The sequence below is a fragment of the Macaca thibetana genome, chromosome 16, assembly GCF_024542745.1.
Source record: "Macaca thibetana thibetana isolate TM-01 chromosome 16, ASM2454274v1, whole genome shotgun sequence".
NCBI classification, from domain to species: domain Eukaryota; kingdom Metazoa; phylum Chordata; class Mammalia; order Primates; family Cercopithecidae; genus Macaca; species Macaca thibetana.
The window spans coordinates 55,430,052-55,457,530 of record NC_065593.1 but is presented as its reverse complement, the minus strand read 5'-3'; the positions used below and the strand labels follow the sequence as shown (position 1 = coordinate 55,457,530).

The 27,479-nt window shown below is 38.4% G+C and overlaps 1 protein-coding gene across 1 annotated transcript in view; it reads left to right on the top strand.

Moving 5' to 3' along the window:
* NSF (N-ethylmaleimide sensitive factor, vesicle fusing ATPase) overlaps positions 1–27,479 on the top strand; it is a 342,977-nt gene that overhangs the window by 266,697 nt on the left and 48,801 nt on the right. The window contains exons 11-14 of the mRNA XM_050763710.1: positions 12,428–12,593; positions 13,366–13,440; positions 13,990–14,177; positions 24,577–24,672. Of these exons, the coding sequence (XP_050619667.1) occupies positions 12,428–12,593; positions 13,366–13,440; positions 13,990–14,177; positions 24,577–24,672 (525 nt within the window). The remainder of the gene's footprint in view (positions 1–12,427; positions 12,594–13,365; positions 13,441–13,989; positions 14,178–24,576; positions 24,673–27,479) is intronic.

The following is a 27,479-nucleotide window of genomic DNA, read 5'->3' as shown; positions in this document are numbered from 1 at the left end:
AGAGTTTGTGGGATTATGGAGAAACAGGGTCTCATATACATTGCTAGTTGGAGTATAAACTAGAAGAATATACCAAGTGGGTAGTATCTTGCAAATAAATTTGACATCTTACAAAAATGAAGATGCACAAGCCCCAGGAGTTCTACTTCAAGACCACTACCTATGATAAACATCATGACATGTACCAGGATGTTGATGGCCGTGCTATTTGTAACAGAGGGAAAAGAAACATCATTACTCTTCCTTAGTAGGAAATGGGATAGCATACAGATATTAAAATGAAGATGCTGAGCACAGTGGCCCACGCCTGTAATCCCAGCACTTCAGGATGCCGAGGCAGAGGATCATTTGAGCCCAGGAGTTGAAGACCAGCCTGGGCAACATAGTGAAACCCCACCTCTACTAAAATAAAAAATTATCCAGGCATGGTGTCACACGCCTGTGGTCCCAGCCACTTAGGAGGCTGAGGTGAGAAGGTCACTTGAGCCTGGGAGGTCAGGGCTGCAGTGAGCTGTGACAGTGCCACTGCACTCCAGCTTAGGCAACAGAATGAGACCCTGTCTCAAAAAAATAAAATGAATAATAGATTTGTGTAGATCAACATGAATAACACTCAGAAATATAACATCTTTTAAAAAAATCTAGTAAGCTCTACTAAATTTATCCTGCCATTTCCTGCCTTTTAAAATTTTTGTTGAGGGTAAAATAATATTAAATATTCCCTTTATAATATAAGCAGACTTAACGCTTTAAGTCTGCTTGTTGGGTCCTTAATTGTTTCAGTTTTATACAAGGTCGTTTCCTTTCCTGCTTCCCAGCATTTCATTAAGTTCTTGTTCAGGTCTCCAGCTAGATCAGTCTCATTGGTTCTAGAAGGTGTGGGTCTTGGTGGGTTGGGGCAAGTCCAGTCACTATTTCAACTCTTCAGAAAGTCCCGGAACCAATCAGTTTTGTAGTTCTTCCCTAATACTAAGACTGTTTCTGCTTCACATATCTTTTTAACCCTCCTACCAAGAAAAACAGTCATCAACATATGCTATCTAGGTTGAATAAACTCCGTTTATAAAATTATTTTAGATTATTTTCCAAATAATTTACAAAACACAAGAATAAAGAGATAAAAAACTATTAAAAATTAAATAAATATAGCATATAAAATTTTTATTCCATGTTTTCCTGGTCTTGGGGTGTTTCGGATTTTGTTTTTTGGAATATTTGCATATACATAATAAAATATCTTGACATTGGGACTCAGGTCTAAACATGAAATCCATTTATGTTTTGTATACACCTTGTACACACAGCCGGAAGGTAATTCTGTACAATATTTTAAATAATTTTGTTACTGAAACAAAGTCTGTGTACGTTGAACCATCAGAAAGCTAAGGCGTCACTATCTGAGCCACTAGATGTGGACAGTGTGGTTAGTTGGCATCACCATTGTTTCTGACTATAAATGTATATGCTTGATAAATAATTGTTTTCATACACATATTGAGACACAAGTACTTAACAGTAAAAATATGACACACCATTAAAAAAAAATTACAGTGAAAAAATAGTGAGTTTAGGGTAACTAAGCAGCACAATGGCATCACCAGAATACCTGGATAAGCTGTTAAACACCAGCAACACCAAACAGCAGCAGTTTCAGTCACCACCTACGATGTTGTGGGGGTTTTTTGTTTTGGTTTGGTCTTTTGAGATGGAGTCTCACTCTATCGCCCAGGCTGGAATGCAGTGGCACCATTGTGGCTCACCACAGCCTCAACCTCCTGGGCTCAAGCCGTCCTCCTACCTCAGCCTCCCAAGTAGCTGGGACTACAGGTGTGCACCCCCATACCTGGCTAATTTTAAAAATCTTTTTGTAGAGACAAGGTCTCCCTAGGTTGCCCAGGCTGGTCTAAACCTCCTGCGCTAAAGCGATCCTCCTACCTCAGCTTCCCGAAGTGCGGAAATGACAGGTGTGAGCTACCATGCCCAGCTGACGTTGTGTTTTGATTAAAAGATTACCATACAGTAACCCCCTGTGTGTGGTGCACCTTTCAAATTTTGGAACATTTGGGATTTTGAATTTTTGGATTAGGGATACTCAACCTGTATACCCCAAATGGGCAGGAGCCTCTGAATGCAACTAACTGTTCATCAGCTGTCCTGCATGAACTTACAAATACTGATTCTTGGTTTCAAATACATATTTGTTGGCTTTTAAATTATTATTACTTCTGGTTCTTCTTGCATGTACAGCATCAAAACATAATGCTTTAAGAAATTTTTTGAGATCTTTGGCTCCTAATTTTGTTGAAGAGAGGATGACCATTGTATGTTCCACAATTGCAAAACATTTTTATCTTTAGATTTGTAGGTTTCTTTCAGAATGATCAATTCAGTTTTTTATGGTCAAACCAATTTTTTAATGTCTACTTCATCTATTTCTTCTGGCTGTCTCTCTCTAATACGTGCCTTCAGCATCTGTCTACTTTTAAACTATGTCAAGAAAATTTGGTGCACAAATGAAATAAAAGATAAAAGAATACTGTCATGTGTCCTTTAAGCAAAATGGGATGGCCTCGTTTCTTGTTACAAAATATTCCACAATGAAGACTTTCTATTGAATAAGTAACTGAAATGAAAATGCTTTGTCCTTAGATTAAAAGTATATTATTCACTCATTGATTCATGAGTTTGAGAAAATGTATGTAGGGCATCATCATCTGAAGGCACATAGACTGAGATTTTACTTATAATCATCAATTTCAGCATCTTTATTAGAGTCCTGAGTGCTGCTATCTTATTCTTTGTGTTTGACTTCAGACTCATCTAATAATTCTAAAACAGTTTCCTCAGATTTTCTTCATCATTCTGGCCAGAGAACTTAAAAATGTTAATGCTTAATCGTATTCAATAAAACGTAGAATCAGGTCACAGAAGATGTTAGCTTCAGACTTCTTTTGTGCCTTCTTGAAAGATAACACATACCTTGCACAACACAGTAAGAAAACTGAAGAATGATGTCATAGTGATATTTGTTTCACTGTTGTATCATTTTTCTAAGTAGTTTCGTCTTTTTTTTATTATACTTTAAGTTCTGGGATACATGTGCAGAACGTGCAGGTTTGTTACATAGGTATACACGTGCCATGATGGTTGGCTGCACCCATCAACCCGTCATCTACATTAGGTATTTCTCCTAATGCTATCCCTCCCCTAGCCTCCCATCCCTGATAGGCCCCAGTGTATGATGTTCCCCTCCTTGTGACCTTGTGTTCTCATTGTTCAGTTCCCACTTATGAGTGAGAACATGTGGTGTTTGGTTTTCTGTTCCTGTGTTGGTTTGCTGAGAATGATGGTTTCCAACTTCATCCATGTCCCTGCCAAGGACATGAACTCATCCGTTTTTATGGCTGCATAGTATTCCATGGCATATATGTACCACATTTTCTTTATCTAGTCTATCGTTGATGGGCATTTGGGTTGGTTCCAAGTCTGTGCTATTGTGAACAGTGCCTCAATAAACATATGTGTGCATGTGTCTTTATAGTAGAATGATTGTAATGGGATTGCTGGGTCAAATGGTATTTCTGGTTCTGGATCCTTCAGGAATCACCACACTGTCGAAACAGCATGATACTGGTACCAAAACAGATATATAGACCAAAGGAATAGAACAGAGGCCTCAGAAATAATGCCGCATATCTACAACCATCTGATCTTTGACAAAGCTGACAGAAACAAGCAATGGGGAAAGGATTCCCTGTTTAATAAATGGTGTTGGGAAAACTGGCTAACCATATGCAGAAAAGTGAAACTGGACCCCTTCCTGACACCTTATACAAAAATTAACTCAAGATGGATTAAAGACTTAAATGTAAGACCTAAAACCATAAAAACCCTAGAAGAAAAAAAACCTAGGCAGTACCATTCAGGACATAGGCATGGGCAAAGACTTAATTCTTCTATTTTCTTATTTTAATCCTTTTTAAGCATAGTTGAGAATAATTGATGAGTAATGATGTAATCTCTAGTATGATGAAATAGCATAATGTGTCTTAGATTTGCAAAAAGATCTAGTAGATACAAATGGCAATTGTAAGATAGAATGAGTTTTGTTCTTTTTTTTTTTTTTTTTTTTTTTTTTTTTTTTTTGGGACGGAGTCTCGCTCTGTCTCCCAGGCTGGAGTGCAGTGGCGCAATCTCGACTCACTGCAAGCTCCGCCTCCCAGGTTCCTGCCATTCTCCTGCCTCAGCCTCCCCAGTAGCTGGGACTACAGGCGCCCGCCACCTCGCCCAGCTAATTTTTTTGTATTTTTTAGTAGAGATGGGGTTTCGCCATGTTACCCAGGATGGTCTCGATTTCCTGACCTCGTGATCCACCCGTCTCCGCCTCCCAAAGTGCTGGGATTACAGGCGTGAGCCACCGCGCCCGGCCTTGTTCTATTTTTTAAATATGCGTTTTGTTTTGTTTTGTTTGCTCACTCTTTGGAAGCCAAAAAGGAAAAAAAGTCATGAGATACCAATTTTTGTAAATAGTACTGCTGAAAACAGAAACCCAGAAACTGAGATTGGGTCTAACGGACCCAAATGAGATACTGAGGATTAAACACTAGGCAGAAGTGAGTTAAAATGCCATATGAAGAAGCATTTTTATAAAATCTCGGTTGTGAGTTACCACATGGCTACATAGGTAACTTTGGTGCTGTTTTTTAAGTTGTAAGCAGTTTAAATATTAAACTACTAATGATAAAATTGAGTTGGCAAATGATTTCTAGATCGATATTAATTATAGCCAGTCTTTTCAGTTATACCTTTCTCACATCCAGAAATGACTTGATGTACTCAGCTAATGACCCCATGAAGGATATATGTGTGTTACATAATAAAGAAAAACATCGCCTCTGTAATTTTGGACAGTTCACATTGACGGAGATGAACACTTGCATATAGGTCAAACTAGTTAAATATAGAACAGCCGCTTTTGAAAGCTGTCGCCAGGGCTCAACAGCGTCAGCTCTGTTTCTATGGAGAAAGACTTTGCAGATATTAAAAACAGAGCTAGAAGCCAATGAATGGAAGAGGATTGCGTTGTGGAAATTTAAATTTTTTGGTAAAGGGTTTATTGATGAATCAGCTGTATTAGTCTGTGAACATTAATCTTGACATCTTCTTTACCCAATTCCCAATTTCTTGTAATAAGAACTTGCTTTTATTTAAGTAACACACAATGTAAAACTTGATGTTATTGTACTGACTAGGTGGGGGAAGGGACCTGATGATAGGTAATAAGATTAGTAAGGTTCTGAAAAGGTCAGAATTGTACAGAATTATGTTTAGAACAGATTGCCCCGGTGATCATTTAATCAAACAGTGTTCGTATTGTCTTTGTCCCTGTCCACATAGTGATTTTTGGGGTTGGGCTGAGAAGGAAATCATGATTCCATCAGCAACATAAGGCATATTGACAGTAAAACTAGTGTATTATAGCATCTTTTTGTTTCATACTGTATTGGGCAGACAACCTTGAAGAAAAAAAAATCTTTTAAAAATAATGTAAAATCTCACAGTTTTTCAGTCACAAACAGAAGTATCCTTGTTGTCACTAAAGATGGCAAGAATTAATATCCTACTATATAGAAGTACTTTGGCAAAGCTAAGATTGTGGTTCCAATTCCTCATTCCCAATTTTTTCTCCAGATAGAAAGATGAACAGTTTTTGGTATTGAATTTTTTTTTAGGAAGCAAGTTGTTTATCATTAGATACCTATTCAGTAAATGCAATGATACTGAAAAATGAAGTTTTTTCCCTCAGATTTGAAATTAGGTTTTAAAATATGGAGGGAGAACAATTTTTAAGTAATGTTCAGGGACACAAATAAAACCTAGTGAAACTTTAGAAACTTCGATGGACATCTGTCATCGTACATACAATTGCATTAAATAATGGAATTTATTATTAATTATTTTATCTGGTTTATTGGGCAGTAAATTGAATTTTTCTCTTTTTGTGTGTAGTTTTATGAAATTTCATACTTGCATAGATTAATGGAACCACTGTAAAAATCAGGATATAGAACATTTACATCACCCCCAAAAATTCCTTCATGCTGTCCCTTACTGGTCACCCTCTGTTTTTAGTAACCCCGGTAACTACCAATGTGTTCTCCATCCCTGTAGTTTTATCTTTTTGAGAATGTCGTATAAATGGGGTCATACACTATGTAACCTTTTGGGACTGGCTGTCTTCAGCATAATGCCTTTGAAATTCACCCAAGTTGTTGCATGTGTCAAACATCCCATTTTATTGTTGAATAATATTTCATTGTGTGGGTGTACTATCATTAGTTTATCTGTTGACCCAATGAATGACAATTGGGTTGTTTTCTAGTTTGGGGCAATTATAAGCAGAGCTGATAAACCAAGTAGTGGAATTTTTAGGTCGTACAGCATTTTATTTTTGATTTAAAAATACTTTATATATTCAGGGTTTGTTTTTGACCCAGTTGAATTTCCTTCAGATCATTTTTGGAACTCTTTCCTCATATGTCTGATGTAACATTTCTTCTTTCATCTTTGTCATTTTTTTTATTCCCCCTTTTCTTCAGATGACTGTAGGTATCTTCTGGTATTGTAGCCCAGAATCTGTCCTGCTTTTATATTCCTCCAGCTTAATTATATGCTCCGTCTTCTTACAGTATCTACAGCTTGCTACTAGACTATTCTTCACTATTTGCAGAAGATGTTCAGATGTATCTTGCTATCCTCTTTTATTCAGTTGTGTATATCTTGTTCTCTGGAGGCCTTTCCAATTAGATGTCTTGTTAACACTTTAATCTTACCATGCTAGAAAAAAAAAAAATTCCCTTGTACCTTTTCCCTTCTACAGCTTCCTTATACTGCAAGGTAACTTCTTTTCTTCACTGTCACTCTTCCACCCCACATGCAAGCAGTAAGCAAATCTAGCATTTGCTGTTTTGTCATCACCACTCCCATCACCAAAATTCTCATTCTGTTTAGATTCTGTTTGCCTCATTTATCTACCATTGTATGTTTCTCACTGACCTTCCAAGTGCATACTTCTTTTCATCCTAAAGCCAAGAATAAAATCATTTTATATAAAGAGCATTCTGCTTTTGTAGTTCATTTACTGATGTCCTCTGTTTCAGTAGGAAGGCCTAATTCTAGATTTCAGTCTGTCATGATAGTACTATAGCTTCTGCCTCTCACATTAGGTAAATTTTATTATCCCCTTCTATAGGACCTTGACTGCCTCTGGGCCTTCTGTTCAGGTGACCCCGCATGCTTCTAAGTTCTTAGCTATTAGACCGTCTCTTTCCCCTTTTTATATGTCTTTGTTTTGGTACAGCTTCTCATACCCAAAAGCAGGTATACCTGTTACTAAGGAGGATACAAGTTGTATTTGTAGGTGATATGATTGTCTACCTAGGAAATTCAAGAGTCAGATTTTTTTAAAAACTTAGATATTATAAATAAGAGAGTAAAGTAGCCAGATATAAAGTAAATATATAAAAATATATTTCCTCCATACTTCCATACTGTTTCTGAAATATAATAGAAAAATCCCATCACAATTGCAACCAAAAAATATAGCTAGGAATCTTTATGAAGGAATGAAGGAATTTAAACAACAAAAACTATACAACTTTATTGGGAAGCTGGGCCCAATGGCACACGCCTGTAATCCTAGCACTTTGGGAAGCCAAGGTGGGAGGATCACTTAAGTCCAGGAGTTCAAGACCAGCCTGGGCAACATAGTGAGACCTTATCTCTAAAAATAAAAATAAAAATAAATTTTAAAACTTTACTGAGAGACATAAAAGTGTTGAATAATTGGAGAGGCATTATTATTCTAAAAAACCACATATGCTATAAAGATTTTAGTATTTCCTAAACTTAGATATTTAACCTAATTTCAATCAGGGCTTAAGTTTTTGTCTGTTTCTTTGTCTATTTTTAATTGGTGGAGGTTATTCCCCCTCATAAGAATGATTATGATGTTCATTTGGAAATAGACATGGTTGGAAATAGCCAAGATAGTTATAAAAAAGAAGAATGTATACAGGAGAAGAGCTTCTTCAATGCACTACTGTAAAGTTACAGAGATAAAAACATGTATGTAGTAGACAGGCTGGTAATAACCTAGCATACATCAGAGTCCAAAACCTGGTAGAGATGGCAGCTCAGTCAACGAAGAAAGGAGGGATTATTTAGGGAACAATGCTGGGTCGGTTATTTGAAGAAGAATTAGTTGGCTTCTCACTTTACTTGTACCACACACAAAAATAAAAAACCAGATAAAGAATTACATGTAAAGCAAAAGTTTAAGAGAAGAAAGTGTGTGACCATCAGCGTCTGTAATGGGGAACAATTTTAAGGATAAAACTAACAAAAATATCACAAAAATAAAAATTGATGCTGACTGTTTAGTAGAAACAGAAAACCCCTTCCACTTATCGAAAATATACCATAAATAGGCTGGGCACAGTGGCTCTCACCTGTAATCCCAGCACTTTGGGAGGCCGAGGTGGGCAGATCACCTGAGTTCGGGAGTTCGAGACCAGCCTAGCCAACGTGGTGAAACCCTGTCTCTACTAAAAATACAAAATTAGCCAGACTTGCTGGTCCATGTCTGTAATCCCACATGTGGGAGGCTGAGGCACAAGAATCGCTTGAACCTGGGAGACGGAAGTTGCAGTGGGCAGAGATCACACCACTGCACTCCAGCCTGGATGACAGAGCGAGACTCTATCTCAAAAAATATATATATGCACACACGCCATAAATAAAAGACAAATGGCAAACTAAGATAAAGTAGTTACAAGTATAATAATGGCCCTAATATATAAATCATTTTTTAATAAATCAGTAGGAAAAGCTCTTGAATTTCAACAGAAAAGGGTACAGAAGACATATGAAATACTAATAAAATTACCAATGGTAAAAACATGATTTTTTAACAGCACCAGCCTCTTTAGTAATTCAATAAATGTGATTTAAAGACAACAGAAAGATACCATTGTCCATCTACCAAATCGAGAATTACTTTTAATGTGTTTCTAATATTCATTACGTGTGGGAATATACCAAGATAGGCACTGTCATGTACTGTGCTGAGATTATAGATTGATAAAACCTTTCTGGAAAAGTGTTTCCACTTTTTCAAGTGTTCCTATTTCAAGGGCCTTAAAATACTTAACATACCTTTTAACCTAACAATTTGCCTTTAGCAAGTAATCATCTATATTTGTCAAGCATTTAAGTATAAAAATGTTCATTGTAGGCCAGGTACAGTAACTCATATTTGTAATCCCAGCACTTTGGGAGGTTGAGGCAGGAGGATCACTTGAATCCTGGAGTTCAAGACCAAAGTAACATGACAAAACCCCATCTCTACAAAAAAAATAAAATATTTGCCAGGCATGGTGGCACACATCTGTAGTCCCAGCCACTCAGGAGGCTGAGGTGGGGGATTGCTTGAGCCCAGGAGTTTGAGGCTGCAGTGAGCTTTGATCGTACCACTGCACTCCAGCCTGGGCAACAGAGTGAGATCCTGTCTCTACAAAGAATGAAAAGAGAAAATGTTTATTGCAGCAACATATATAATACGAAAGACTTAGAAATAATTACATATCTAACAGTAAGGAGTTAATATGGAATAGGAGAGTTAAACTGTGAAACCATTCATATGATTAAATATTATAGAGCTATTAAAAATCATATTGTCGGCCGGGCACGGTGGCTCACTCCTGTAATTCCAGCACTTTGGGAGGCTGAGGCAGGCGGATCACAAGGTCAGGAGATCGAGACCATCCTGGCTAACATGGTGAAACACCATCTCTACTAAAAAAAAAAATACAAAAGGCCGGGCGCGGTGGCTCAAGCCTGTAATCCCAGCACTTTGGGAGGCCGAGACAGGCGGATCACGAGGTCAGGAGATCGAGACCATCCTGGCTAACACCCGTGAAACCCCATCTCTACTAAAAAATACAAAAAAAAACTAGCCGGGTGTGGTGGCGGGCGCCTGTAGTCCCAGCTACTCGGGAGGCTGAGGCAGGAGAAGGGTGTGAACCCAGGAGGCGGAGCTTGCAGTGAGCCGAGATTGCACCACTGCACTCCAGCCTGGGCGACAAGTCATATTGTATAGGGATGAGAAAGGGTTTAAAATAATACCTGGATGAAAAACAGGATGCAAGGTATTACATAGCTCCATTTTGGCTGAGTTTGAGATGATTGTGAATTCTTTATTTTTTGCTATTTTCCCATATTTTCTATAATTATGTATTTTGCAGTTGGAAGCAAAAATAACCATTGAAAATTGTTTTCAAAGAATAATATTCAAGAGAATACAAGGTGCAGTGAGGTCTCAATATTTAGTTAAAATATAGAAATCTGTGGACCATTAACAGCAGTTATCTTTAGGTGATTTAATGTTGTTTTATAGATGGGTCTTTATTGATGGGATGTCACTATGTTGCCCAGGCTGGTCTTGAACTCCTGGCCTGAAGCAATCTTCCCACCTCTGCCTTCCAAGTAGCTGAGATTACAGGCACAAGCCATGGCAAATGTAGTATATTTTTATTTATTTTTTAGTGATGGGATCTCACTGTGTTGCCCAGGCTGGACTCCAACTCCTGGGCTCAAGCGATCCTCCAGCCTCAGCCTCCAGAGTAGCTGGGACCATAGGCACATACCACTCTGCCCAGCTTTATTTTTAAACTTTATTTCTATTTGTTTTGCAACTTTTGCTCTGTTAACAAATCTACTACTCTTATAAAAAGTTAAAAAAACATTCTTTTATTAAAACAAAGATTAGGCCGGGCATGGTGGCTCACGCCTGTAATCCCAGCACTTTGGGAGGCTGAGCTGAGTGGATCACCTGAGGTCAGGAGTTTGAGACCAACCTGGCCAACATGGTGAAACCCCATCTCTACTAAAAATACGAAAATTAGCCAGGAGTGCCGGCACATGCCTGTAATCCCAGCTACTCAGAAAGCTGAGACAGGAGAATCACTTGAACCCGGGAGGCAGAGGTTGCAGTGAGCTGAGATTGCATCATTGCACTCCAGCCTGGGCGGCAGAGCGAGACTTCGTCTCAAAAAAAAAAAAGATTATATCCTTATCAGAGATTTAATGGATACTAACCATATTTAATCCTCAGTCTCATTATGCTGATTTAATTTTTATTATCCATATATTGTCATATTTAGGTTATGTTCATTTTTCACCAATTTTGTTAATCCCTAGTGTTTTCGTTTGTTTTTGAGACGGAGTCTCGCTCTGTTGCCCAGACTGGAGTGCAGTGGTGCAGTCTCAGCTCACTGCAACCTCTGCCTCCTGGGTTCAGGTGATTTTCCTGCCTCAGCCTCCAGAGTAGCTGGGATTACAGGCGCCTGCCACCACACCCAGCTCATTTTTGTATTTTTAGTAGAGACAGGGTTTCACCATGTTGGCCAGGCTGGTCTTGAACTCCTGACCTCAGTTGATCCATCCTCCTCTGCCTCCCAAAGTACTGGGATTACAGGCAGGAGCCACCGCGCCTGGCCATGTTTTTTGTTTATAAAAGTAAAAAGAAAATTCCTAGAGTGCACTTTACTCCCTGATAGGAGACTAAATTATTTAAATATAAATTTTAGAAGGTACATGTTAAATTAACCTAATGAATTAGTAGCATTCAGAAGTGTTTGTATCTGTTAAAGGTTGGAAATATACAAACTACTTTCTTTCAGTGGTGATTTTATTTCTAGTAAACTAAGACAGAAATCATTATGCAGAAGAAACAGCACCCCCTTAACGAGTATAAAAATGTTCTTTTTATAAACTGTCTCTGTTCTCACTTTATTGTTAGGAAGGAGTAATCTGTTTTCATGTGATATAAGTACTTGTGAGTCATGTTGAGTTTCTTCACTCATTTGTCCAATTCCCAGGCAATCTGTAGGTGGAGTTAACCTTTAGTTACATAATATAACAAAACAAACATTAACCCTACTGCTTCTGGGACAGTCTTCTCACCAAAACTCAGGGAAAATGGGAGGGTGTTGCCACTGACTGACTTAATGAAAGTATCTGACAAATGTAAGAGTTCTTTCAAATAGTGAAATAAGAAATGTATATCAAGTATTTGATGGACTACTTACTTTCTATCTACACACACACACACAATGTATCAGTGTATGTGTACTTTCGTTTTATAGCTATTAAATATGAGGTTCTAGAATGCGTTTCCAGTTTGCAGAATTCTGAGAATGTAGTGCCATCACCTTTGTGAGGACAACAACCACGATTGCACTTGCCATATTTATTAGTCAAAATGAAGCAAAGTCAATCTGTTGAAAGCTTCGTTTTGTTTTTCTGATTAGTTTGTTTAATAAGACATTCAAATTATGATCTTTAATATTGTTTCTTCCCTTAATAGCTTGGTGCTAACAGTGGTTTGCACATCATCATCTTTGATGAAATTGATGCCATCTGCAAGCAGAGAGGGAGCATGGCTGGTAGCACGGGAGTTCATGACACTGTTGTCAACCAGTTGCTGTCCAAAATTGATGGCGTGGAGCAGCTAAACAACATCCTAGTCATTGGTATGTTTACTTTCTTAAAAAGTATGGTTCATTCAAAAACATTAGCCATAAGTTCTGAATTAAGATATGTGTAGGTTGTGATTAAACTGTTTTGCCAGTGTTTCCAAATTAGAATCCAGTGATATTAAAGAATCTTTTGTAATGCCTAGGCTTAATAGGAAAAATAAAAGATGCATTTCAGTCACTTGTAGGTTTAAGCTTATAGCTCACCTGCAGATGAAAAAGATGTAGGTTGAAGCTTATAGCTCACCCAAAAATGAAAAATACACATGAAACAGTGGAATGCAGTGGCTTTCAAACTGGGTCTTGCAGGCCTTCAGGGGTCCTCAGAGGTGCTTTCAGGGTCAGTGAGGGCCAGGGAGTGCATTTCAGATCCTACATCACGATTATGACTTCCTCTTTTAGCTGTTTTAAGTACTGAGGTGCTTCTGAAGATGACGTCTAGGGGGAAAAAAGAAAAACACCCTGCTGTTGTATGAAGTCTGAAAACCACTGGCCTATAAAAAAGAGAAGCAACTTTGGAGTCAGAGAGATCGTGTCACATTGCCCCTCTGTCACTTGGACAGATTATTTACCCTTTGAACCTTAAATTTTCTTTTTAAATACAGGAAGTTTTCATAACATTTATATTTCATTGGCTTATACAATAGTGAAATAGTAAAGCAAAGTCTCCTTAGTTTGTTAGGGAAATTACTATTCTTACATATACTAAAAGGACATTTGATTTTATTTTTGAACTCTGATCATTTGTTGTTTTAACATCGGTGTTCAGGAATGACCAACAGACCAGATCTGATAGATGAGGCTCTTCTTAGACCTGGAAGACTGGAAGTTAAAATGGAGATAGGTAAGGAGATCTGTCACTGATTGGTGAGTGGTAGGGGGAGTGGAGGCATTTCGAGTTCATTAACAGGAACAATGTCATGTGGCTTAGTACTTTTTAGAAAAGTTTTATATCATGAGAAGTAGATGTTTACATGCTTGAGTACCTATAAGGAAAATATTAGGATTATAACAATCTCCTCTAGGCTGGCACAGTGGCTCACGCCTGTAATCCCAGCACTTTGGGAGGCTGAGGCAGGTGGATCACTTGAGGCCAGTAGTTCGAGACCAGCCTGGCCAACATGGTGAAACCCTGTCTCTACTAAAAATACAAGAAAATCAGCCGGGCGTAGTGGTGTGCACCTGTAATCCCAGCTACTTGGAAGGCTGAGATGGGAGAATCGCTTGAATCCAGGAAGCGAAGGTTACAGTGAGCTGAGGTCGTACCACTGCACTCCAGCCTGGGAAACAGAGCGAGACTCTGTCTCAAAATAATAATAAATAATAATAATAATCTCCTCTGATGGTGCTTTCGAGACTAAGAAAATGCCTATTTTATTTTTAATTTCATCAGGCTTGCCAGATGAGAAAGGCCGACTACAGATTCTTCATATCCACACAGCAAGAATGAGAGGGCATCAGTTACTCTCTGCTGATGTGGACATTAAAGAGCTGGCCATGGAGACCAAGAATTTCAGTGGTGCTGAATTGGAGGGTCTGGTGCGAGCAGCGCAGTCCACCGCTATGAATAGACACATAAAGGTGAGGAAAATCAGCTAAACAGATTATAAACATTATGCCAGAATTCTTTCTCTTTTCTGTCAAGCATATCAAGGAGTAGGGAAATACTGACTTTTGGTGGAGAAGAGATGGTAAAAGGAATAAGAATTAATTGTCAACTGCTAAATCTTCAGAGTAGCAGGAAGTGATCTTCCTATAGTATCTGCCCTATAGTAACCGCTGACTCATCTACCTTAGGTCATCACCATCTGACACAGACACGTGAAGTGAAAATTTTGAAGGAGTGTTTTTTAATCTTTGTACTGTATTAAAAGTTGTGGCCGGTTGCGGTGGCTCAAGCCTGTAATCCCAGCACTTTGGGAGGCCGAGACGGGTGGATCACGAGGTTAGGAGATCGAGACCATCCTTGCTAACACGGTGAAACCCCCCCGTCTCTACTAAAAAATACAAAAAACTAGCCAGGCGATGTGGCGGGCGCCTGTAGTCCCAGCTACTCGGGAGGCTGAGGCAGGAGAATGGCGTGAACCCGGGAGGCAGAGCTTGCAGTGAGCTGAGATCTGGCCACTGCACTCCAGCCTGGGTGACAGAGCGAGACTCTGTCTCAAAAAAAAAAAAAAAAAAAAATTGTAATATGGCCGAGTGCGGTGGCTCATGCCTGTATTCCCAGCACTTTAGGAGGCCGAGGCAGGCAGATCACAAGGTCAGGAGATTGAGACTATCCTGGCTAACACAGTGAAACCCCATCTCTACTAAAAATACAAAAAATTAGCTGAGCGTGCTGGCGGGTACCTGTAGTCCCAGCTACTCGGGAGGCTGAGGCAAAAGAATTGCGTGAACCCAGGAGTCAGAGCTTGCAGTGAGCCAAGATCGTGCCACTGCATTCCATCCTGGGCAACAGAGCGAGACTCCATCTCAAAAAAAAAAAGAAAAAAGAAGTTGTAAGAGGAAGTGGGAGTTTCCACATACTAGAATGTGGGGGGCTGCTTTATTCAGCAAATATATGAATACTTGATGTGCTCACAGTATTGGGCTGAAGACATAAAGATAATTGAACTCTTCCCTTGAGTTCAGAGTCAGGAAAATGGACATATTTTCAAATTAGTACCATAATATTGTAGTTACCATGGTAGAAATACGTACTAGGATACTTTTATTTTGATAAATAAAGTGCTCTTGATCTTCCATCTCTTCTCTCCTTCAGGTTTTAGTTACCACCTGTAGACAGATTTACTGAACATATCTGTCTCCTACTTTCAGATTTGTACTAAATACCCTCACCTACATGTTTTATCAGGTTTCAGATTTAATATTCCAAAACCAAATTTCCTGTCTTTTTTACTACTTTCCTTTCTGCTCCCATTTCCCTGTTTATCCCAATTTCCCAGGCTTAAAACATCAGGATTACCTTTGATTCCAGACACTCTACTGTGCCCTACATCAAGTCACTTACCAAATTTTTTCAGTTCTGTCTTGGCAGTGTCTTTAGTTCTCACTGCCACTACCTACCTTCTCTTTGATTAACCTTCTTGTTTCATATCATTCAACCATTCAGACATTTTCAATGATTCCCCATCATTTACAAAACAAAGTACAGGCTTTTTTTGGGTCTGTTGAGTCCTCTAGATCTGTCCCTAACTGGTCTTTTGGGTCCTCTAGATCTGACCCTAACTGGCCTTTCCAAATGTGCTCCTGATTGTTCTCCAGATGCTTCAGCCAAACATAAATAATCACTGGTCATCAGACATTAATTTATTTTTCAACCTCTCTGCTTTGATTTTTTTTTTTTTGCATCCCTGAGGATCTTCATCCTCTACATTTACCTGTCTTTTCATTACCTGGCTCATATGCTACCACTGTCCTCACACCTTTTCACATTTTCCCTTTCAAGAATGTTATACTCGTTTCCTTCTTGAAATCGTAATGTATCATTTATGGTACTGTCAGTTGACTTTGGTTCACAGTAGATTTATTTGGCATCTACTGCATTGCTAGCCCCTGTTCTAGGAGTTAATACTCCAATTGCAAACAAGTAAAGTACCTACCATTAAGCCGCCCACAGTCTAACCCTCCACGTGCAGAAACAGAAAGTACATGCAAGGCCAGGAAGTGAACGCATGTCAGATATGGTCAACTTGTGGGGTGAGAAAAACCTTCATATGCATGTCTGTTGGTAGAACAGGGCCTTTTAGGTAGAGGGAACAACATATGCAAAGGAGCAGAGGCACAGAATAACATAGTAATTGGAGTAATTTAGTATTGCTTCAGCATGGAAGTTAGGGGAGGGATGGTAGAGAGAGATTGTGGAGGATAAGTCAGGAGACTAAAGCAGGGATGGAGCACAAAAAGCCTTTTATACTCTGCTAAGAAGTATGGACTTTTTTTCTGTGAGTAGTGCTAAGCCACTGAGTTTTAAGAATAGCAGTGACATAGTGTTAAAACATAAGATCACTCTGGCAGCTGTGTCGAGTGGAGTAGTTAGAGGAGTGAAGTTGGCGACACAGGACAAGAGGGGGAACTTAATAACAGTTCAGGCAAGAAATAAAAGCCTGAACAGTTAGGCTGAGTATGTTGTAGATATTTGGGTATATCCTATCACTGGTTCTAGACCAGGAGTCCAGCCAACTACCAGTTTTTATGAACAGAGGGCTTTTTTGGAACACAACCACACCCATTAATTGGTGTACTGTCTGTGGTTGCTTGCATGCTACAGTGGCAGAGTTGAGTATTTACAACAGGGACTGCATGGCCCACAAAGCCTATTTTTGTGCTTTTATTTTAGGTACTATCTGCCACTTTACAGAAGTTTGCTGGCCCTCATTCTAGACTTTAAATCCCTATCTTATTCACCTCAGAGTCTCCCACAGTACCCCAAATAGGTCTAAGTAATGAGCACATGGTAGGTGTCCAGTAAATTTTTATTCTTTTTTTGAAAAAGAGTCTTGCTCTGTCCCCCAGGCTGGAGGGCAGTGGCACTGTCTTGGCTCACTGCAACCTCCGCCTGCCGGGTTCAAGCGATTCTTCTGCCTCAGCCTCCTGAGTAGCTGGGGCTACAGGCATGTGCCACCACGCCCAGCTAATTTTTTGTATCTTTAGTAGAGTTGGGGTTTCACCATGTTGGCCAAGCTGGTCTCGAACTCCTGACCTCGTGATCCACCCGCCTTGGCCTCCCAAAATGCTGGGATTACAGGTGTGAGCCACCACGCCCAGCTAATATTTTTTAAATGAGTAAACTTATATAAGTATTCTGGAATCAAACTCTATCCATAAGTCATAATTTCCCTATGTAATAGAAGTGGCTTTGTTCTAGCTCAAGAATGCCAAAGGTTTAGATGGTGTGGAAATATTGTATTGGGTCTTTATAGAATGGATCCATTCAGGGACTATGTTTTTATTCTTCTTCTTGCTATACTGTTTTTTGTTTGTTCGTTTGTTAGTTTGTTTTGAGACAGAGTCTCACTCTTTCGCCCAGGCTGGAGTGCAGAAGCGCAATCTTGGCTCACTACAAGCTCTGCCTCCCAGGTTCAGCCATTCTCTTGCCTCAGCCTCCCGAGCAGCTGGGACTACAAGCGCCTGCGACTACGCCTGGCTAATATTTTGTATTTTTAGTTGAGATGGGGTTTCACCGTGTTAGCCAAGATGGTCTCAATCTCCTGACCTCGTGATCCTTCCACCTTGGCCTCCCAAAGTGCTGGGATTACAGGCATGAGCCACCATGCTGTACTGTTTTAATAAGAAGAGATGGTGACTTCAAGAAAAATGATGTAAACTGTGTGAAAATTGCTCCCTACCATACTATTCTTTTATCTCAGACCACATGGGTGCATCCTGACATAATCCACAGTCACTAGTTTACTAGTTGTTGTATTTTTCACATGCGTTGGCCATGGAATTTTTCTCTTATTTAGTTGTCATTTTAACTACAATAATCCCATCCCAAAATTTCACTTTAAGCCATTGTCTCAGTAAGAAACATGCTTTCTTCAAGCATATATTGGGTTTATCTACATATGAGGCAGTGAGGAATGGTGGGAAGATCGCAGATACCGTAGTCAGAAGGTGTGGTTATGCATTACGTTTCTTTCACTTTTTTGTTTCTGACCTGTCAAGGGGAAATACTACCTATCTAATCAGATTTTTATGAGAATGAAAACAAATACTTTATATAAAAGTGCCTTGTAAACTCTGTACATGCTAGTTATCTCCATTTTTTATTGTTAGCTGATTTGAGAGGATATCAGTACATCCTTTTTAATAGATGAATTTCTGATTTTTATTGACTCTGTAGTTACACTTTTTCTAATTGTAAAGCTAAAATGTTTGTCACCCTTGTACAGAATATATTATCCTTCTGATTTGCAAGTAACCAGTAGTGCAAATACTTCACATTGTTTTCATCACTTTTTTCCATGTGATAGAATTAGCTGTAAGCTTCAGGTGATATATATTGACTTGTGACCATTACTTCTTGTACCAAACAGCTCCTAATTTTTCACCATGTCAGTGGAATAACTATGTAGGCACTTTGGGGATGAGAAAGCTATGTAAGACACTAATCTTACCCCCAAAAAGAAATATTACTGATGTTTCATTTTCTGCATTTTTAAAAATCTGCATTGTCAGAGGTCTTTAAAGACTATTTTTCCAGTGATTTGTCCTTGGCTAAACAAAAGAAATACAGTTTTAGTCTTCCATTGCTATAGATGTTTAGAGCTTTACTAATCATGATTGATGAATAAATATTTAAATTGAAACATAATTTAAAGTTGTTACTGAACTTTAAAAACATTTAAAACGTATAAGTGTTATGATGTTCTTTCTTTGTATTTTAAAAAGTCATTATTAGTGTTATTTTGCTTCCTTTTCAGAAGATTGAGGCCTAAACAAAGATTTAGTCAGGTGGACTAAACAAGTCTTTCCTGTTAAACTGTTTTTTCAGGTTTTCTGAAACAAGTGGAAAATCTGGTCATAAACACCTGTTGTTCATGTCATTTGTACTTGAACCTATGATTGCGGTCAACTAAAATTCATGTGACATTTGGTTGTTTTTATCCTGAAAGGAATTTCTGCTTCAGGTAGAGAAGATTCATAACCCAAATTTTTTCTCTAATCTGTTGTGAGGAAATAAACTGAGGACACACACACATACACTCACACACTTTCCCCCTGAGTCAAAGCTCTAAGTTATGTTTACAGAATTTCATAAAATTTCTTATTTTTTTGCAGAATTTTTGATTGATTAAGGTCATTCTACCCTTAATTTAAGAGGAATGATAAGAACTTTGAAAGGTCAGATTTAAAAGGTTATGAAATTTAAGGGTGACCACTTGATATTTGCTAGTGTTGAAATACAAGTTTATTAGTTTCTGCAGGTATAAGCTGAAAGATGCTGCCTCTTCTATATTGATTAGCTGTTACAAATAAAATGCAGGAAAAATGTTGCTAATTCAAACAAATGAGAAAAGATTTTCTGAATGAGTAAAAATTCAGAATTATAGACTTTTTAAAATAAGATTTTACAAATTTTGATAAAATGCTAAAAGTCAACTAAGAGCAGTCCTTAGAAAATTTATTTTAATGAGCAGGTAGGAATAATTTGCAATTGGAATATTCATTGCTTATAATTATGTAATTTATAGAATTCCTTGTGTGGCTGAAAACAGCTTGTTCTGAAATACTTCTTCCCCACACCCATCTTAATTCACTTTTAAGAAAAGGCTTAGCAATTAATTGGGTGAGTCTTTTCTTAATAATTAGCAAAATGACAAGTTTTATACCAGCTTCAGTCCTGAAATCTATCTTATTTTTTGGCAAATGTTGAAAGATGGGAAAGATTTTTCTTTCATACTGCTGTATGTATCTGTCATTTGAATTCGGTTTTACTATAAGAGAATCAGAATGCAAAATATTATGGTAAAAACCTAGACCTGTATAGGAAAGAGGTGTTTAAAGTGAGGCTGGTAGCTTTGTTGAGATTTTAATGTTTTGGTCAGAGCTCCTGTCTTCACTTTGGCTTAAGAGTTTGTGTCTTGTAGAATCCTTTCAGATGTATCAAAAAGTTTGAATCAGAGTTAAAATATAAGGGTACCTAGGAAGGAAATCCTGTATCTGCCTTTTATAATTTATGAAAACCTCCAGGTTTGTATAAGTATGAAATGAGATAATGTGATATGATGAAATTAGATAGTGTATATGAGCATACTTTATAAACTATGAAGAACTATAGACAGTTATTATTAATTATCATAGTTCTTTCACGGATATGCTTGGTTCCTGTGACACCATTTTTCTTTTTTTCTGTTTTTTTTTTTGGAGACGGAGTTTCCCTCTTGTTGCCTAGGCTGAAGTGCAATGGCACAATCTCAGCTCACCACAACCTCTGCCTCCCAGGTTCAAGCAATTCGCCTGCCTCAGCCTCCAGAGTAGCTGGGATTACAGGTGCCCACCACCATGCCCAGCTAATTTTGTATTTTTAGTAGAGAGAGGGTTTTGCCATGTTGGTCAGGCTGGTCTTGAACTCCTGACCTCAGGTGATCTGCCTGCCTCGGCCTTCCAAAGTGCTGGGATTACAGGTGTGAGCCACTGTGCCGGGCCCATTTTTCTTTATTTAAACTTAGAAATGCCAAATAAATGCAATTAATATTTATCAAATGCCTCATATGTGCCAATATAAGCCCTATTAATAATTTAAATGTTTATGTTTGATTTGTTTGTTTGTTTTTGTTTTTGAGAGGGAGTCTCGCTCTGTCGCCTGGGCTGGAGTGCAGTAGCGTAATCTCAGCTCACTACAAGCTCTGCCTCCTGGGTTCACGCCGTTCTCCTGCCTCAGTCTCCCAAGCAGCTGGGACTACAGGTGCCCGCCACCACGCCCAGCTAATTTTTTGTATTTTCAGTAGGGACGGGGTTTCACCGTGTTAGCCAGGGTGGTCTGAATCTCCTGACCTCATGATCCACCCATCTTGGCCTCCCAAAGTGCTGGAATTACAGGCGTGAGTCACCGTGCCCAGCCCAATAATTTAAATGTTAATTGTTCTATTGAAGTAAAATATTTGTCTCTTTGTTACTTCTTACTTTCTTTACAAAAGTATAGAAGTTATAGATGATGGCATTCTTTTAGTAAAAGGTTCAAGAATGTCAAAGCATATAGGGAAAAATGAGAAAGGCCATCTCTAACACTGTTTTCCTTTCACTCTCCAGAGTTAGCCAGAATTTGGGATATATCTTTGAAGTTTGTTTTCTTTATATAATATTTACATTCATATACATGTGTGCTTTTTTAAAAAAATGAACATTAATAGAATTATACTGCAGTATATATTTTTCACTTACAAATATTCCTTGGATAGCTTTCTGTGTCAATATATGTAAGTCTCCTTCATTATCTTGGACAAATGCAGAGTATTCTAGAATATTGCCACATAATGGAAAATATAAGATCCATGAACACAGGGACCTTTTCCGTTTTATTTACTGCTATGACTCCAGTTCCTCGAACAGGCTTGGTGTCTGGTAGGTACTCAGTAAATAGACTTAATGAATAATTCATTTAACATATGGATTATTTCTGATTGTGGCTGTTGAAAATAGTACTGTTGTGAAAATGCTTAGTCTCCCTGTGCACACAATGAATCATTTTCTAGGGTAGCCATCCAAATATCTTTTCAAAGACATGGTTTCATTGTCTTGTAGTTTCTGGTGTTGCCAGTGAGAGTTATCATACCAATCTCATTCTGGTTTCTTTGCAGGAAACCTATTTTTGTCCCTCAGAAAAGTTCTAGGACTTTCTCTTCACCTTTGGTGCTCTGAAAGTTTACAACAGTGGGTCTGGACATCGTGTGCTGCTTTTCATTTATCCCAGTCATCACTCACTGAACCCTTTAAACTGCAGAGGCACGCCTTTCTTCAGCTATAGGAAATTTTTTTCTCCTCTGTCTTTTATTGTTTCTTCTCTGTGACTCTTTCTGTTCTCTCCTTCTGAGAATCCTGTTAGATCACAGTTAAAACTTCTGGATATTTCTTTCATGCTTTGTAGCCTTTCTGTCTCACTTTCTGTCATTTTGTGGGATTTGGGGCGGAGAGGAAGATAAATAACTGTGTTCTGTTTGCCATCTTCACCCAGCTTCCTGACATAGTTCTTTTTAATCCCACAAGGGTGACTTTTTTTTTAATCTGTCATTTCATTTGTCTCGCAGTCTCTTCCTAAAAAAAAAAAAAATGACTCATATTTCATAATAATTGATGGGAGGTTGATATTTATTTAACATGCTTTTGTTTCATAGTCAGCTTTTTTTTAAGATGCTTTTTTTTTTCAAAGCCATAATACCAATTTAAAAATTAGGTTGTGTTGCTTTGTGCTATTGGTAGTGAGCCCAGTCGCTTTAAAACACGTGTTGGTATCTTAATCACTCATCAGGTCCAGGCAGCTCCAAGTGCTGATAAAGGCCTTGATGCTTCTCCAGATGTCTAAATGCTGGGTCCAGGTGCAGTAAGCAGACTATTTGGAGCTGGCACATAGATTCTGAAGCACAACGTATTATTACAAATCAGAGTTTTAGGTTCTTGGTCTCCTAGAGTAATGGTTCTTAAGCCTGGTTCAGTACCAGAATCACCTGTGGTACTTGATAAAACTATAAAGACCCTCTATTAGACCTGTTAAATCGAAATGCTATGGGGAATGGAACTGAGTGCCTGTATATCTCTGAAGGCTCTGGAGGTTATTCTGATACGCAGCCAAGTATGACTGTGTTTTCATGTCTGTATATATTTTCTTTTTGTATGGGTTTTCACTGTTCTTACTCTCCGTATGTAGTTTTTCTTACTCATTCCTCATGAGTAAAATGGCTATACAGTGTCCCTTGGTACAGATGTGTTCTAATTTACATAACATCCCCTCTTGGTAGACATTATTAATATGCTTCTAGTCTTTTTTCATAACAAGTTACTTTAGTACACTTGTACTTGTATACTTGTACGTGTAACTTTGTACACATTTGTGAATATATGGGATAAATTACTAGAAGTGGACTTGTTCAGAGGGTATATATATTTGTGAATTTGAGAGATGTGTTTTCTTTGATTCCAATTTTTAAAATTGTTTTAAAATACCCATAAAATTGACTGGGTGCAGTGGCTCATGCCTGTAATCCCAGCACTTTGAGTGGCCGAGGCGGGTGGATCTCAAGGTCAGGAGATCAAGACCATCCTAGCTAGCGTGGTGAAACCCTGTCTGTAGTAAAAATACAAAAAATTAGCCAGGCGTGGTGGCAGGTGCCTGTAGTCCCAGCTACTCGGGAGGCTGAGGCAGGAGAATGGCGTGAACCTGGGAGGTGGAGCTTGCAGTGTGCCGAGATCGCGCCACTGCACTCCAGCGTGGACAACAGAGCAAGACTCCGTCTCAAAAACAAACAAACAAAAAAAACCATAAAATTTACCGTGTAACCATTTTAAATGTACAATTCAGTGGCATTAAACCTTTCGTCTCCAGACCTCTTTTCATCTTGTAAAACTGACTGAAACTCCATACCCATAAACAGTAACTCCCCATTCCTTCCTCTCCCTATCCCTGGCAACTACCATTTTACTTTCTGTCTCTTGGATATCAGCTACTCCAGGAACCTCATATAAGTGGATTGTACGGTATTTGCTTATTTAACTTAGCATAATGTCCTCAAGGTTCATCAAGTTGTAGCATGTCAGAATTGTCTTTCTTTTTAAGGCTGAATAATATTCCATTGTGTGTACATAACACGTTTTTCCGTTCCTCTGTCAATGGACATATGGATTTCTTCCACATTTTAGCTATTGTGAGTAATGCTGTCATGAACAAGGCTGTACAGATATCTCTTCAAGACCCTGTTTTCAGTTGTTTGGGGTATAGACCCAGAAGTGGAATTGCTGGATCATATGATAATTCTATTTTTAATTTTATTAGGAACCACCATATTTTTGTTTCCCACGGTGACTGAACCATTTTACTTACGTTCCCACCAGCAGTTCATAAAGGTTCTGATTTCTCCGCATCCTCACCAACACTTCTTATTTTCTGCGTTTTTGTGGTAGTAGCCTTCCTAATGAGTATGAAGTGAAATCTCTTTGTAGTTTGGATTTGCATTTCCCTAGTGATTAGTGAGGTTGAACATCTTTTCATGTGCTTATTTAAGGCCATTTGTGTATCTTTTTTGGAGAAATGTTTGTTTAAGTTCTTTGCCCATTTTTGATTTGGTTTTTTCTTGTTCAATTTTGGCAGTTCTCTATGTATTCTGGATATTAATCCCTTATATATGTGATTTGCAAATATTTCAGATTTTTTAATGTATGAAAATAGGCGTTTTAATCCTCAAGAGTTAACGTTCTTAAACTGAAAATATTCTTAGCTATTCTTAAATCTTGGAAGTCCTTACATGTTGTTTTTATCTATTCTTAGGCCAGTACTAAAGTGGAAGTGGACATGGAGAAGGCAGAAAGCCTGCAGGTGACGAGAGGAGACTTCCTTGCTTCTTTGGAGAACGATATCAAACCAGTGAGTATGCCCATTGAGTATATATATAGGCCAAAAAGTAATGATAATAACTCAGGAGAAAAATAAGTGCCGTTTACCCAGTATTATGGAAGGTTATAGCATATGCAGTTTCATAAAATGAGAAAATCTTAATATTGGAAATGTTCAATATGCAAAACATCTGTATAATAATCCCAGTGGCTGGTGATATTACTTACCTAAATATTTTCGTGATAGGAAGCTTACCATCTTGTAAGGCAGGCCATTCAGTTTTGAGACTTTCCAATTATTGTTTTACTTTATATTGAACTAGAGCTAATTTTCTGATTGGTTCTTATACAATCCCAAACTACAGAAACCTAAATTCAGTCCAACTTCCATGTCAGTCATTAGGATATTTAAAATTGACGCTCATATCCTCCTTCTCCTCTCTCTCTCTCTTTTCTCCTCAGCCTCCTCCAAGGCATCCCTTTTTCTTGCTCAGTACATTTAGTTTCTCTGACTACTGTAGTTTCTAAGACTTAAAAAAAGTGTCAGTTTTCTTAAAAGGCATTCAAAATAGTCATAGTTGAGCTTTAGAATGCAGTATAAGGTTATTAACCCATTTTCCTATAAAACAACTACTAACATTTGAGTAACTTTTGTTTAGAGTCCTGTGTTAATACAAAAACAAATTGTAGAAAGTCCTAGTTCTTAAAGCGTGTGTGTTTGGTTTTCTTTCTTAAATGGACCTCAGGTCCATTAAGATTAGTCTTAATCTTTATGACACACTGTTATTAGTCTATATTTTCATGGTGTGTAAAATAAGATATGGTATATGTAGTTTTCTGGGACTTGCTATTTATTAAATATTTTATTGCCAAGAGTCATCTATGTCAGGAATTCCCAACCACCAGTACTGGTCCGTGACCTGTTAGGAACTGGGCCACACAGCAGGAGGTGAGCAGCAAGCAAGTGAGCCTCATCTGTATTTACAGCCACTCCCCATTGTTCGCATTACCACCTGAGCTCTACCTCCTGTCAGATCTTTGGTTACATTAGATTCTCATAGGAGTATGAACTCTGTTGTGAACTGCATATCTGAGGGATCTAGATTGCACACTCCTTATGAGAATCTAATGCCTGATAATCTGTCACTGTCTCCCATCACCCCCAGATGGGACCATATAGTTGCAGGAAAACAAGCTCAGGCTCCCACTGATTCTACATTATGGTGATTTGTATAATTATTTCATTATATATTACAATTTAATAATAATAGAAATAAAGTGCACAATAAATGTAGTGATGTAGTGTGCTTGGGCCGGGCACGGTGGCTCATGCCTGTAATCCTAGCACTTTGGGAGGCCGAGGCGGGCAGATCATGAGGTCGGGAGTTCAAGACCAGCCTAACCAATATGGTGAAACCCTATCTCTACTAAAAATACAAAAATTAGCTGGGCATAGTGGTGCGTGTCTGTAATCCCAACTACTCAGGAGGCTGAGGCAGGAGAATCACTTGAACCCAGGAGGCAGAGGTTGCAGTGAGCCAAAATCGCACAACTGCACTCCAGCCTGGGTGACAGAGCGAGACTCTGTCTCAAACAAACAAAAAAAAAGTAATGCACTTGAAACATCCCGAAACCACCGCCTTCCCCTGCATGGAAAAATTGTCTTCTATGAAACTGGTCCCTGATGCCACAAAGGTTGGGGACTGCTGATCCATATGATTTCTTATAACTAGACATCATTCATTTTCATGCTGAATAGCATTCCATTGTGTGACTACCACAGTTCATCTATTTTCCTGTTGATTGTGAATGTTGTCAGTTTTTTATTAAAAACAGATTTGTTATAAGCATTCTTGAATGAATTTCTCTTATTTAGGAATAAAATTATTGGGTTGTTGGATATATGAATGTCCAGCTTTAAAAAAACATTTCCCAGTGGTTGAACCAATTAACACTGCCCCCAATACTGTGAAAAATATCCGTTTGTTCTGTATCCTCTCTGACACTTGGTATTATCAGATTTATTTTTTATTTATTTTTGAGATGAAGTCTCACTCTGTCGCCCAGACTGGAGTGCAATGGCGCAATCTCAGCTCACTGCAACCTTCATCTCCCAGATTCAAGCAGTTCTTCTGCCTCAGCCTCCCGAGTAGCTGGGATTACAGGTGCCTGCCACCATGCTTGGCTAATTTTTGTATTTTTAGTAGAGACGGGGTTTTGCCATGTTGGCCAGGCTGGTCTCGAACTCCTGACCTCAGGTTGTCTGTCTGCCTCGGCTTTCCAAAGTACTGGGATTACAGGTGTGAGCCACTGCACCCAGCCTCAGATTTAATTTTTGCCATTCAGTTGGGTGTAAAATGAGATCTCATTTCAGTCTTGATTTGCATTTTGGTTATTACTTAAGAACTTAAGCATTTCTCCATATGTTAATTAACCACACGCATGTGTTGTGTGAAATACTGTTCAAGTCTTTTGCCTGTTTTTCTGTTGTACTGCTTATTTGACTAATACAAGTTCTTTATATACTTTTTTCTCAATTTTGTATTGTGTTAAAATACATATGAAGTTTACCATTGTAATCATTTTTAAATGTATAGTTCAGTGGTATTAAGCACATTCATAATGTTGTGTAATCATCACCACCATCCATCTCCAAAACTCTTTTCTTCTTGAACTGAAATTCTATACCCATTAAACAATAATTCTTTTTTCCTTCCTCTACAACACCTGACAGCCACCATTCTACTGTCCATCTTTATGAATTTCACTAATCTTAAGTACCTCATATAAGTGAAATCATAGTATTTGTCTTTTTGTAACTGGCTTATTTAATGTAGC